This window comes from Pelophylax lessonae (genome assembly GCF_965119305.1).
Source record: "Pelophylax lessonae genome assembly, chromosome: 4".
NCBI lineage: Eukaryota > Metazoa > Chordata > Amphibia > Anura > Ranidae > Pelophylax > Pelophylax lessonae.
The window spans coordinates 190,152,464-190,167,703 of NC_138771.1; the positions used below are offsets into that span (position 1 = coordinate 190,152,464).

A 15,240-nucleotide genomic window follows, 5' to 3' on the forward strand; every position below is an offset into this window, starting at 1 on the left:
ATGAAATTGTCCAAAATTTCTTGGTATGCTGACGCCTTAAGGGTTCCCTTCACTAAAACTAAGGGGCCAAGCCCAAACCCTAAAAAACAACCCCACACCATAATCTTCCCTCCACCAAATGATTTGGACCAGTGCACAAAGCAAGGTCCATAAAGACGTGGAGGAACTTGACTGGTCTGCAAAGAGTCCTGATCTCAACCCGATAGAACACCTTTGGGATGAATTTGAGTCGAGAATTTGAGTCAGGCCTTCTCATCCACATCAGAGACTGATCACACAAATGCGCTTCTGGAGGAATGGTCAAACATTCCCATAGACACACTCCTAAACCTTGTGGACAGCCTTTCCAGAAGAGTTGAAGCTGTTATAGCTGTAAAGGGTGGGCCAACTCAATAATGAACCCTACAGATTAAGACTGGGATATCATTAAAGTTCATATGCATGTAAAGGCAGGCGTCCCAATATTTTTGGTAATATAGTGTATATCACATTGCTGTGCATTTATCTAAAGACTAAATTCCACATTACTCAATGATTTCTGTAGAATTTCAAGTTTAGTCTCTCAATCTCTGCTGGAACGAAGAAGGCGATCGTTTATTGTTAAATTTTACAATGTTGTAATTCCCTAGTTATATTGCACGTGTTTAGAGCATTCTTGTCAAGCAACATTTAAGGCAAGTCTGGGAAAGTTGTTTGTAATTTCCCCTCCCTATATACAATGCCTTCCTATAAAAGTTGGCTGCACATCTTTATGCTCATTCCATTTGAACCCTTTACAAGTATACAGTATATATAAGTGAACTGGCAATTTTCCTGAAAAGCATACACTGTTTTGCGATTTATCTTCTCCATGTCTTTGGCAAGCTGTACAGGGATTTGTTGGACTTGCACAAGTTCATCCTGAAAATAAATAACATATGCGCATAAGAGAAAAAAAATCTTTAGCTTTCACTTAGAGGATACTGTATTAAAATGCAAGGTCAAGTTAAACTGTCCTGGCTCCTCTCCCTTACTATTAGCAGTTATAGAATGTACCTGTAACAAAAAGAGTTTAAGGGTTATACTTACCTCTCCCCTAAATTGTGAAAGTCCACATTGGTGACCATTCCAAAAGTGAATATATCAATCCATCAACGAAAGTGCAATGTGCAACGTAAACCAGCAAAGAGGACCTGCCACCAGAAACACCCTCTTGACATACGCCCCTTACCAGATAAGCAGGAGCATAGATTTATATGGTTAACAAAGCCTAGGGCAAAGCATAAACAGCTGTTCATACACCAAATACTAACAGTCAGTCAGCAGAGGATTCCAATCAGTGACTCGAAGGAATATTGAAATGAAAAACTCCCATAGTGAAGCCCATCAAAAGCTAAAACTTTTATTAGAAGTAGTGGAAGCAATTACATTAACATGGTTTGTAAACAGCATGTAAATCCATAAAGTCCTTGTGTGATCCAGCAAGCTGTTGGCTCATAGTCAGCCACTGGGTCGTGGCTAAGAGCATGCGTGATATCGTCCCCTCCTGGCCACTCCCTACGTGTTTTGTCACCATTATAATCTATGGTCCTGCTTATCTGGTAAGAGGCGTATTTTTTTTTGAGGGTGCTTCTGGTGGCGGATCCTCTTTGCTAGTTTACATTGCACTTTCGTGGATGGATTGATATATTCACTTTTGGAATTTTCACCAACATGGACTTTCACAATTTATTTAACAAACAATGTAGATATGCCGATTATTTGCATATTGACACATAATTTAATGGGATTTATAGCTGGTATGGTTTTTTGTTTGCACAACTGCACTTTCACATTTTCGGCCCTATTTACTTTAGCAACGCTTATGAATTGTTTTGTATAGTTTCCTAGAAGGACAGCAACATACGGTAAGTATAAATCTAACCTTTTTTACTGGTAAATTTTTCACTAATTAATAGCAAGTGATTGTTAAAAGGGGAAGGTAGACCAGGTAGTTTACTGCAAGGTCCATCCTAACATTCAATGTACTATTTGTACATACGTAATAAGTAATGTGTAAGTGCAACTCATACAAGTAATTATTACTTTTCACAAAGATCAAAGTACTCTACCAACAATGACTTTATCTGCAGTACTTAAAGGTTCCCTTTAATTAGGCAAAATGTTTGGCAAAAAGATTAGGCATAATGTACAAAGTACAGTAACATCAACCAATCAATATTCAGTTGTCATTCATACAAATGCACTAAATAAGTTTGACTGCTCTAATACTCTATACATAATTAATCTTTGCCAATGCTAAATTGATTTTTAATCCATATTTTATTTATTGAAAATATTTTATTCCTGCAAACACCAAAAGAACTTAATACAAAACAAATCATATTCAAAAAATAAAAAACAAAACTTCACATATCATATTTAACACATTACACGTTTTAACCTCTCATGTCCCTCTGGTCTTAAAAAATAAACAAATACATTTAACAATGTTAAATAAAATTTTAAATACCAGCAATTCATTGAGTTTCTCTAGAAAAAAATTGCACAGAAAAGCTGAATTTGACTGCCAATAACAACTAGGTAAGCCATCCATGGTCATGTAACACATTAGATAGACACATAAAGAAATAATACAAAGCACCCATGTTATTTATTTATTTTTTTTCAGTTAAGGATGTGAAAAAAAGACAGACACCTTAAATGTACCTTTATGATTTCCTGTTGTTCAATTTCCTTCTCGAGGTCTTTATTCCCTATCTGAATTTCTCTTTCCTTTGAAGCCAAATCTTCCTTCAATTCTTTGATTTCCAAAAGCCTTTGAGTATTTTCTTTTTGTAGCTCATCGCTGGCTTCTTTCAGTGATTTGGCCCTTTTTTCTAGTTCCTATAACATCCACAACACTTCCACATTATATAAAATAACGTAAACTATTTACTCTACATTAGTACTTTAAAGGGGATGGGAGATCTCACGTACAATGAAAGATTAGAAAACCTTTAGATTAGAAAAGACATCTTACAAGTGACCTAAGTTTAAATACATCCAAAGCCCAGATAGATATTTGGCAATAAAATTTTTATCCTAAGGACTTTACAAGCGACAAAGGAACATCAGTGTGTATGAAAGATAGAAGAGTTCTCAATCATTTTAGGAAAGATTCTTTTCTGTAAGAGTTGTTAAGCTATGACATGCCTTACGTGTATGAGTTAGTAATGGTAAATTAAATAATGTCATTTAACCACAATAGCTCATGATTTGTTGTTGCTTTACCCCAGTTTTAGGCATTCGTTCATATTCTCTTTCCAGCAGTGTTTTCTCCTCTTGTAACCTGTTGGAAAGTATACATTCAGGCCATGATTAAGAGGTAAGGGGAATGCTCTCCATGATCCTATTCAATACAACTTTTTTAAAAGTAGTTTATTAGCATTTAAGTAGATAAAACAACTATCATTGATAGTAATAAAGAAATTTAAATTAAAAAAAAAAAAGAACAAACACGGCACTACAACTTTAACAACCTTTAATAATAACATTACAGTATACTAAATCCAGAACAATCTTTGCATTGCATACCATTTTCCAACGCTAATGCTGCAGTGTCTCCATTATGTGCTACTAAAGTTCACGCCATAGCATAATAATAATAATAATAATGCTGCTCTACTGGCCCAGGTCTTGAGTTTTATGGTACCCTCCTGTAGATATGACTTACCTAGGCCTACTATCTGCACCTGCTAAAATTACGATTTAAAGTGGTATTGAACCAAAAAGCAAACATTTTATTATATTGCAGCTTCAATCCTTACATTCGCTATCTGCATTTGTTTTCTTTTTTAAGCTTTCTTTCTTTTATTTTCACCTAGTAATCCAGCCGATAAGTCTGTTGTTTCACAACAACAGAACAAGCTGCCCAGCAAAAGTGGCAGTTAGAGGGTGGAGACAAACTATTTAACACTGACAAGGGTGCTTAAAATGGTCCACTTTGATGTATTTATGTAAAATCTTTATCCCAAAATGTACAAAATTGTTGAAAATTGTTATTAGCTGGAGCTTGGTTTCAATTTGTTAGTGTTAAATCTGCTAGTATATCTATAATTATCTTCCCACCAGACTGCTAATGCTGCTGTCCAAAGGTGTCTCTGTAGCTCCTTCATCCATGGGATGGGAACCCTAATACAGGAGGCGTGTTACTGGCCAGATCACCAGGTGAAAACAGAGGGTGAGAGGTGGAAATAAAAAGAAAAAAGGGAAAAAGAAAACTAAAAAGCAGCCACATCTATTGATTGGTAAACTGTAATATATTACATTTTTTGGATTGGTGTTTAATACCACTTTAAGCTCTTGAACAGGAACAGTGTTAACTGATTGTGACGCAAAAAGTATGTTCACCAGTAATATGAAAAAATTATATGGTGCATTCAATGGTGCTTACTAACAATAAAGGGATTTTATGGCCTCTAGATGTAATCCAGCAAGTAAACAAAGCAGCAGGAATATCACGTTTCCAGTAAGGTAATATCTACCAGTGTGTGGACTGCATTATTACATATAAACCAGTAGCAATAGTATATAAGGTGTGCACTCTAAAACAATATTTATAATTCTCGCCAGTCACATGACTCACAAATTAGTCTTTGCAGTTGCTGTAAAGTGATCCCAATTTACGATAAAATTATGCAAAATCATACAAAATTAAGCACAAGCCTTACTGGGATACTGAGTAATTAGGTTTACTAACGCTCTATAAAAAAAAAGATAAAATATTCTTAACTGTCACAATTTTTAACCATATCACAATTATCTCCATTCCATATTACCACGGACGCTCCCATGCTACTCACTATGTGAATATTTCAAGGTCATTCCAAACCCACAATTCCTTCAGCATACGCCAAGTTAATGGGTTGGGTTATGCTCCTGTGTAGATTTTACCCTTAAATTACTGACATTTTTTTAAATGTTAGGTTTCCGAGATTAAAAATGCCTTTGGTTTATTAGTGATTATTTTATTTCAACTCTTTTCTTTATTTTCTTAATTAGCACCATATTTGTTATTACACTTAATTAAATACATACATTTCTTTTCTATGTAGTTATGTAAACTGGTTTCTTTATGAAGTTCAAACTAACATGTTCATTTAACCATTATGTAAGCATGAAATGACTGAAAAGCTTTTTGGTAAAATTTGCAAAAGGGTCATGTCATTATTATGTACCTTCTGAAAATGCTAGTTCCCTGTACCTGCAATGAAGGTCCTAAATCAATACCTGATTGGTGACTAGGCTTTGTATTTAAGAGCACTTTAAGTGAGTACATTTTTAGATTCATTTTTATAGGCTTTATACAATGCATTGAGTTTTTTGGGTTGTAATATGTCAAAACGTGATCTAGAACACGGATTGTTTTCCTACCAATAATCAACTTACATGTGATAAAAAACTCATTAAGGGAAGAATCGTTTTGTGTAACATTTCTAGTAGCCTAGGGTCTCAGTGTATATATAGCAAAACCTGTCTTTTTCGTTTGTGGATAGACTAGGGAAGGGCCAAAGCCCCTGTCAGTTTACTTTTTTTTTGTGTTCCATTGGGGGGGGGGTATCCCTTTACTTTCTTTCCAGGATATATAGCTGGAAATGATGACATCTACTGTATATAAGGTAAAGGGAATTCACCTCTTTCTGGGGTGAAATTCCCACCATAGCAGCCCCCGGGTGCCTGATATGAGGCTAAGGGAGAGCAATCAGATTGGACTTTTTAGCTGCTTACCCTAAAGTTGGGTATGCACTCTTAGAATTTCAAACAAAAATTCATACTAAGATTCCCAGAACATGTTAATGTCATTCAAAAGTCATTGAAGATTTTGTTTGCTTTTAACATTCTGTTTTGCAGGGATTGTACTTTACAGAATGAAAACCACATACAATGTTAGAAATCCTGCTCCTTTGAATTTTCACTTTACTGTGATCTAAAATGAACATTGATTTGATCCCACTAATGATAAGAAAAATATCTGAAAAATTCTACTAGTGTATACCCAGCTTAGGCTGCAGTATCCCCTCCCTGTTGTTATTAAAATAATTACCTGGCCAGGCCTGTGAAAAAGTACAGACAGAATACTATATTAATCCCAAAGGGAAATTGGGAAATTGTTGGAAAATAGCCACACTCAGCAGAGACAACACAGGATCACAACAATGAACAGAACAAGATACAAAGACACAACAAAGTTACCAATAACAGCCATTAGCACCAAATGAAACAAATGAAAACCACACTCTAATAAACCATCCATACAATTAAAAAAATAGAATAAATAACACAGATTCAAATAACAGACAATCAAACTACCAAATGCAAATAATACACCACTTTCGCTAACATTAACCCAAATAATAATTAACATAATACCAACATATTTATATCTAGATGTTACGCCATGCTACTTAATGACTTTCTAACTGCATTCCCCCTAAGAGTAGGCGAGAAGTGAGAGAGAGATGTACAGTGCCTTGCGAAAGTATTCGGCCCCCTTGAACTTTGCGACCTTTTGCCACATTTTAGGCTTCAAACATAAAGATATAAAACTGTAATTTTTTGGGAAGAATCAACAACAAGTGGGACACAATCATGAAGTGGAACGAAATTTATTGAATATTTCAAACTTTGTTAACAAAAAACTGAAAAATTGGGCGTGCAAAATTATTCATCCCCTTTACTTTCAGTGCAGCAAACTCTCTCCAGAAGTTCAGTGAGGATCTCTGAATGATCCAATGTTGACCTAAATGACTAATGATGATAAATAGAATCCACCTGTGTGTAATCAAGTCTCCGTATAAATGCACCTGCACTTTGATAGCCTCAGAGGTCCGTTTAAAGTGCAGAGAGCATCATGAAGAACAAAGAACACACCAGGCAGGTCCGAGATACTGTTGTGGAGAAGTTTAAAGCCGGATTTGGATACAAAAAGATTTCCCAAGCTTTAAACATCCCAAGGAGTACTGTGCAAGTGATAATATTGAAATGGAAGGAGTATCAGACCACTGCAAATCTACGAAGACCTGGCCATCCCTCTAAACTTTCAGCTCATACAAGGAGAAGACTGATCAGAGATGCAGCCAAGAGGCCCATGATCACTCTGGATGAACTGCAGAGATCTACAGCTGAGGTGGGAGACTCTGTCCATAGGACAACAATCAGTCGTATACTGCACAAATCTGGCCTTTATGGAAGAGTGGCAAGAAGAAAGCCATTTCTTAAAGATATCCATAAAAAGTGTCGTTTAAAGTTTGCCACAAGCCACCTGGGAGACACACCAAACATGTGGAAGAAGGTGCTCTGGTCAGATGAAACCAAAATCAAACTTTTTGGCAACAATACAAAACGTTATGTTTGGCGTAAAAGCAACACAGCTCATCACCCTGAACACACCATCCCCACTGTCAAACATGGTGGTGGCAGCATCATGGTTTGGGCCTGCTTTTCTTCAGCAGGGACAGGGAAGATAGTTAAAATTGATGGGAAGATGGATGGAGCCAAATACAGGACCATTCTGGAAGAAAACCTGATGGAGTCTGCAAAAAACCTGAGACTGGGACGGAGATTTGTCTTCCAACAAGACAATGATCCAAAACATAAAGCAAAATCTACAATGGAATGGTTCACAAATAAACATATCCAGGTGTTAGAATGGCCAAGTCAAAGCCCAGACCTGAATCCAATCGAGAATCTGTGGAAAGAACTGAAAACTGCTGTTCACAAACGCTCTCCATCCAACCTCACTGAGCTCGAGCTGTTTTGCAAGGAGGAATGGGCAAAAATTTCAGTCTCTCGATGTGCAAAACTGATAGAGACATACCCCAAGCGACTTACAGCTGTAATCGCAGCAAAAGGTGGCGCTACAAAGTATTAACTTAAGGGGGCTGAATAATTTTGCACGCCCAATTTTTCAGTTTTTTATTTGTTAACAAAGTTTCAAATATCCAATAAATTTCGTTCCACTTCATGATTGTGTCCCACTTGTTGTTGATTCTTCACAAAAAAATTACAGTTGTATATCTTTATGTTTGAAGCCTGAAATGTGGCAAAAGGTCGCAAAGTTCAAGGGGGCCTAATACTTTCGCAAGGCACTGTAGATCCCTTTATTGATGACCAATAGGAGGAGGCTCTACAGACAGTGTCCCAGTGTTCATTGAATGTGAAACAGCGGCTAATGCAGTTGTTCTTACTTCTAAAGATGCATTTCACTCCAGCCAGACTTCACGTCATGGACATCCTAGACTCCCCCATCTGTGGCAAATGTTTGAGGGACCATGGGGACCTGATTCATTTAACCTGGAGATGCCCCAAACTGCATACCTTGGAGTGCTGGGCACCATTAACAAGGTATTTCCGACATCTATACCACTGGAACCAAAGCCATGACTCTTGGGCATATTAGATGAGCTACAGCTGCCGGCTCCTGCTTGTGAGGCGGTCACTAGAGCCCTATTTCAGGCTCGTAGGGTGCTACTTCAGTACTGGAAGTCCTCTGAGCCCCCTTCATATAGGGAATGGCTACAATGTATGTGAGAAACCCTCAGATTAGAGATATGTATTTACCAACACGGGGCGCCCCCGTAAATTTGATGCATTATGGGGTCCCTGGCTGGACACATTTGGCTTGAACCAACTTGAATTAGTAACGGACAGACTGCTAATGAGAAAAGCCTACTTCCCATAATCTGAGTACACAAGCTTTAACTCCTTAATGGAAACTTTAGGTGGAGAACATGTTCCGGTATAGTTAGATTAAGGTGGTAATTGGTTTTGATACATTTGTTGACATACCAGACCACTTTTATAGACATGGTGTTTATTTATGGCTATGGGCTGTACCTCTTTATTTTTGTTATGTTTCTCTAACATCTCGGTAGAGCTGTCTTGGCAATATATTTACTTGTGATGTTTCTTTGTAATGTGTTTTGTTCTTTCAATAAAATTCTCTTTTGAATAAAAAAAAAAACCCATAATACTATAAAAATAACATAAAATCCTGATCATAAACCAGAATTGGTGGATGTCTTTTTCGCAGACTGGCCTGCTCTTTTGGGCCAATATACTGTAGTTTCAAGTGATCCAGTGGCCACTTAGGCACAGAGCTTTCTGCTGCAATCTACATGTACAAGAGCTGAGCTGCCTGGGCTGAGTAAAGACAGCAGAGATAAAATATGTGAGTAGCACACATTTTTCACTGACCACAAATGCATATCAGGGCTATATTTGCACTGGTCACCACTGTAAATGGCATATGTTTGCACTGACCATCAAGATACCACAGTGCTATACTTGCTCAGACCACTAAAGCTGGATACACACTATACAATTTTCTCTAGATTTTTTCCTCCAATTTACCAAAACCATATAATATGAGGTCAAACCAAAATGCTTTCAATTTGTATGCAATCAGGCAAGTTCTTGCACTGCATAGTTGAAGGTAAATCTAAAGGAAATCAAACATCAAAAGTTTTATAGTGTGTATCTGGCTTAAGATGCTTTTGAATGAACCACCAACTATGACAAGTCTATGATTGCACTGAGCACTAACCTTCAACACCAACGTGTGTAAACTGACTGCCAACTTATGACAAGAATATGTTTGCATTGTCCACCAACGTTCAACAGTGGTAGGTTTGCTGTAACAGTTATGACAGGGCTACAATTGCATTGACTACCAATGTAAAACAGGGACATTTTTGTATTGACCACCAACACACAACACTGACAGGTTTGCATTGAGCAAAACATAGCATGGGTTAATCTTTGTAATGGTATAAAATATGAGGGGCTGATAAGAGGCATGGAGAAACTCAGCTATAAGGAAAGATTAGAGTAACTGAATTTATGCTCTCTTGAGAAGAGGAGATTAAGGGGGAATATGATCAACATGTGTAAATACATAAGGGGTCCATATAGTGAACTTGGTGTTGAGTTATTCACTTTAAGGTCAACACAGAGGACAAGGGGGGACTCTTTACGTCTAGAGGAAAACAGATTTTGTCTCCAAATAAGGAAAGGTTTCTTCACAGTAAGAGCTGTGAAAATGTGGAATAGACTCCCTCCAGAGGTGGTTCTAGCTAGCTCACTAGATTGCTTTAAAAAAGGTCTGGATTCTTTCCTGGGTGTATTTAATAAAAAATTGGTACTAATATTTATAGTTACAGTTGATCCAGGGATTATCCGATTGCCTCTCGGGGGATCAGAAAGGAATTTTTTTCCCCTGCTGTAGCAAATTGGATCATGCTTTGCTGGGGTTTTTCGCCTCCCTCTGGATCAACTGAGGGTAAAGGATTGTGTAATTGGGATTGTATGGTTGGGTTTTCTTTACTGTTTTTTGTTTTTTATTGGTTTAACCAGATGGACTTGTGTCTTTTTTTAACCTGACTAACTATGTAACTGTATATCGAGGCCATGTTTGCACTGATCACCTAGGTACTACAAGGGTTTGAGCTTACCACCAATGTTTAACAGGACCCCAATTGCACTGACCACCAGTATATAACAGAAGAATTTACACTGACCATCATTATATAACAGGGGGGCTTATTTCAATTACTAAGAAAGCAATTAAAAAGATATTTCTGCGGTGAACAGCAATGTAATAAAAGAGACATATTTTACCACCAACGTAGAAAGCTGTGAACTAGTAGAGCTGCTGCTATATAGGATGCTGTATAATCCAATGGGCAGCAATGTAAAATGCTGGGTACTACAAAAAAAAAGTTTCAGGGGTTCCAGTAAGATTTTGTTATGGAGCCCTGTGATTTTTGGTTACGCCCCTGCCCTTTTAGACTGTTATCATCGGAATAAGTGTCCCCACACTTTAATGAATGATCCATCAGACAAGGCAGATTTGCTAAAACTGTCAGCCAGAAACACCATTTAGAACAGGAACAGTATACATAATATAACCTTAATATGTGTATAAATTTAGAAGTAGGGCATATTATACAGTATGTCTTAGTAGAGGTGCATTTTTTGATTTAATTTAGGTGATCAGAACCCTTCATTGCTTATGTTCCTTTTTTTATTTTTGTACTCTTGTGTACATGAATATATTTTCAGGCAAAGCACTGATGTATATTTAACTGTGACATTTAATTTTTGAATTAGCTGTCATACACTTGTCATGAAACTTCTACTCATAATGTACCAGAAATATCATCATTGTTATTATCTTATTTAAAAGGTGACATTTTTTTTAGGATATGAAATAAATAGGAAGAAATGAGATAACGAATGGCATAGTCCATCTGCAAAACAATAGATTTTTGTATAAGAAGCAAAGTCAAGCATCGTCTTAATATCATATGACTCAAACAGCATTTGCTCTGATGATGGAAATGTCAAGCATTCTTCATCACACATGTAATGGACAAGCAACAATTGTTGTGGCTTTCCTACTCTTCACCCGTACGGAAAATATGATAGTTCAAACCATCTTTCTATACATTCAGTGTTCTGAATAGTAAATTGGGAAGGGGTCACCCTTCTAAGGGAAGGAAAGTTAAAACTCAGCAAAGCTGATTTGTAATCATGTATTTAGTAGAATATTTAACAGATGCCAAAGAAACTAGTGAGAAATTGTCATATTTAAGACATGCATATGATGATTAGAATTACCTGTGACATAACTTTTGGGTTTCTCTGTTTACAACAGTTCACAATATAAATGCTACACTAAAAATTATTTTTCCTTAACAGGTAGTTTTTTGGGTGGGGCCACTCGCCCTGCACGTGAGGGTACCTTTCGCCATGAACGTGCTCATCAACCGCTGGACCAGGCAAGGACTGCAGTCAAGTGAGAATCTAACATTATGGCAGTTCCCCGAGATGTGTCGTGTCACTGTGTGCAGTTATAAGAGTACTGAGTTCCTCTGAAATATGTTGTTCCGTGTCTCTACACACCTTAGCTTGATGTATGTTGGAATTACAAGTGACACTGCTGAGCCCATGCCCTCTCCACTAGTCCAGTGTACCTTTGCCACCTCACTCCCAGTGACAGAATAGGATCTCACTGTGCACGTAGCGCAGAACTTATGCATGCACTTGTTAACTCCTCCACTCTCATGCCATGTGACCAGGTCATGGACATCTGTAACGCCGGTTCCGGTTTTGGTTGCTACTTGAAACCAACCACTGAGGAGGGAGCCAGAACATTGACCCCCTCGCTACCAGAGGACCTGTCGCCTATATCAGGTACTTTGCTTCACAACTGGTTTGCGATGTACCTTGCTGTAGTCCTTGGTTATCCATAGCAACTACATTGCCTGTCCTGCTGAGTATACTTCTGGTAGTGACTTTCCTTCATACCCCATATGTGCTTTACTGACCCAAGTTGTTTTTAAACCAACATGCACCACTTTGAATAAACTCAAACCAGGCTCAGAACAGGTGATGCCACTTTACTTAAAAGTCTTTCAGCATTACAGTCCATAATAAACACTGGCATTAGGTAAAGCCTATCTATACCTAGCTGGCTGGCCAGGTATACCCCAGAAAGGTAGTAGTTAATTTAAGCATCCTCTAAGTGTTTGCTGATCTCTCGATTCCTGGTGCCTCCAAGGGACTACAAAGCACAGCAGTCCTGCTTCACAACATGTTCTGATTAGTGCTGCGCAAAAAGAGACTCCAAACACAGCCCTCCCCCTTTTGTATATAACTGGTGGGTAGGCTGGATCCAAAAAGCCAGGGAGCAGCAGCACACAGATTAACTCTTTCCTCCCAGCCTGGGCCAGCCACTGACTAAAACCAACGCTTCTGTAGGCAAAATGTCTACAAGCTGAACAACGTTCATTCTGTAATCACTACATGGAAATTGGTTCTTTCACAGTGTTGATACATTATCCAAATGTGATGCCCTACATTCATTCCTTTAAAAAAGGATAAGGTAAAAGGTTAAAATGCCCATACATGCATACAGTATAATTAAAGTAAACTTTTTGTTAGATTAACATCCCTCGAATAATTACAGGACTAGGAAATGCACTTTATATATAAAGATGCCTACAAATACTGTTAGCTATCTTCTAGTTCCTAATCTGAGGTGTTCACTTATGCAAATCTCATCTTCAGTTCTAAAAATGAAGCTACTGTATTTTCTCTTATCTACCACACCTGACTGTTGACCTCCGAATATGAAGGTTGGCTCAATGACTAATAGAAAAATACAAGAGGCAGAAAAGTCCACATCAAGCCATAACTTCCAGGGTTCTCAGGACTTCCAGGGTGTACATAAAGCTATGTAGAGTTGTTTAAAAAGGCACCTATGTATGCCTACCTTACAGTTCTGTTACTAGTTAAGGCATGTCTATCTAATAGCAGGGTTACTTTTAACTGGGCTTGAAGATTTGCTATGTTATTACACCTCCATTTTTTCTGTAATGCTGTTACAAGAAATCATTCCTCTAGAACAGTAATCTCCAAACTGTAAACCGGGGCTGAATGCAGCCCTTTGCGTGCCTATATCCAGCTCCTGGGGCACTATTACTCCAAGTGACACCAACAAGGGGGCATTATTACTCCAAGTGTACCAACAGGGAGACGCAATGCCTTCCAGTGACACCAGTGATGGGGCATTATTACTTCCCCTGATACCAATGATGATCCATCAATGATTTCCCTGATACCAACAATGGGCCACTATTCCTCCCACTGACACCAATGATGGGGCACTATTTCTCCTACTGATACCAATGATGGAGCACTATTCCTTCCCCTGATGCCAACGATGGGGCATTATTCTTCCCACTGACCAGCAACAATGGGGCGCAATTCCTCCCATTGACACCAATGATGGGGCATTATTCCCCCCACTGACACCAATGATAAGGGCACTCCCCCCCCCCGCTAATACCAATAATGGGGCATCATTTACTCCCATTGATGTCAGAGCAATTTCATCTCACACTGACAGATCCCCCCCCCCCCCCCAAGTCTGAAAAATGGTAGACTGACCCTTTTTTAGAAAGTTTGGAGACCCCTGCTCTAGAACTATGGCTCACAAAAATCAATGAAATAGAGGACCTTACCCACTCTATTCAGAATGAGGGTTACCAATTTTACTGTTATGCATTCACATCCAACCTTGACTACCCATCTCTACTGTTAAACTTAATACCAAACCTTGAGGTACTGATTTGCATTTCTACATGTGGAGGCACGTGACTGGGTGGTTTGGGAGACTCCTCCTCTGCCAACCCTCCATATTTTAACAGTCCCCCCCCCCCCACAATGCACACAGTTCCTCCCATTGTATCCTCCTGTCTCCCTCCCCCCTCCCCGCAGACCTTCACTCTCCTCCTCCTTCTTTTCCTTTTCCCAAATCTCTACAAACCACGCTGACACAGGAGTAAACTCCTTATCCTCCCTAGCTCTATGGAAATTCACATAAGTGAACAGATCACTGTGATACTTGGTTTTATTGGTGCAGTGCCACAAATGTACCAAATGCAACTGTACTTTCCTGCAAGGCCTCTTTTCTACTACTGACTTGAACTTGATTATATGTCAATGGTGTTTACGTATTCTTGTATTTTACTGTACTGTCTTCCCTTATATTAAAAAAAATAAACAAAGTATATTAAAAAAGATGTAAGTTGTGCCTAAGCAATTCCCTGAAGAAATTACATTTGACTGTAATTGCCCTAAAATAAATAGCAGGTACTGTATATAATATGTACATCTACAGTGTTAGGTATGACTGAAAGCCAGAGGCAGCAATTTCTGACTGATCCTTTTGGGCACAGCTGCCACAGGTCAGGTCTTCTTTAAGATTCATTCACACTTGGTGTGTTATAAATGCATACATTTATGTTCACTAATGCATTTAAATTGCTGATCCCATTCATTTGAACTGAAAAATGCAGGGCAGGTGGTGTTGAAAATGTATTTTAGATATGTCCATCTTAAAACCAGGCATCATCATTATCTTATGACATTATTATAGGGCATTATAAGTAGTTATTTAAAATAATAATGGAAGCTATACTTAGTCTTCTGCCATTTTTTGCTTCTCATTCATCTATATATATTCTCATTCATCTATATATTCTGAGGCTCTTTGGAGCTGTTGATAGTTTCAGGTGAGGTCCCAGAATTATCAGGAGGACCACCAGTGCTTTAGAAGTCACAGGCAGGGGAAATGATATGTAAAGATGTAAAGCCAGAACAAGAAAAAAAATGAGATTGAAAGGAAATATTGCTTCAATGTTTCCAAGCAGG

The 15,240-nt window shown here is 38.2% G+C and overlaps 1 protein-coding gene across 3 annotated transcripts in view; it reads right to left on the reverse strand.

The window, feature by feature from the left end:
- The window catches only part of CCDC146 (coiled-coil domain containing 146), a gene marked incomplete at its 3' end in the record, with an annotated part of 155,861 nt that overhangs the window by 50,610 nt on the left and 90,011 nt on the right, over window positions 1-15,240 (reverse strand). For all 3 annotated transcript variants that reach the window (XM_082255151.1, XM_082255149.1, XM_082255150.1), the window contains exons 5-7: window positions 3,253-3,310; window positions 2,689-2,865; window positions 827-900 (exon numbers count right to left, since the gene is read on the reverse strand). In XM_082255151.1, coding sequence (XP_082111277.1) covers window positions 827-900; window positions 2,689-2,865; window positions 3,253-3,310 — 309 coding nt within the window. The remainder of the gene's footprint in view (window positions 1-826; window positions 901-2,688; window positions 2,866-3,252; window positions 3,311-15,240) is intronic.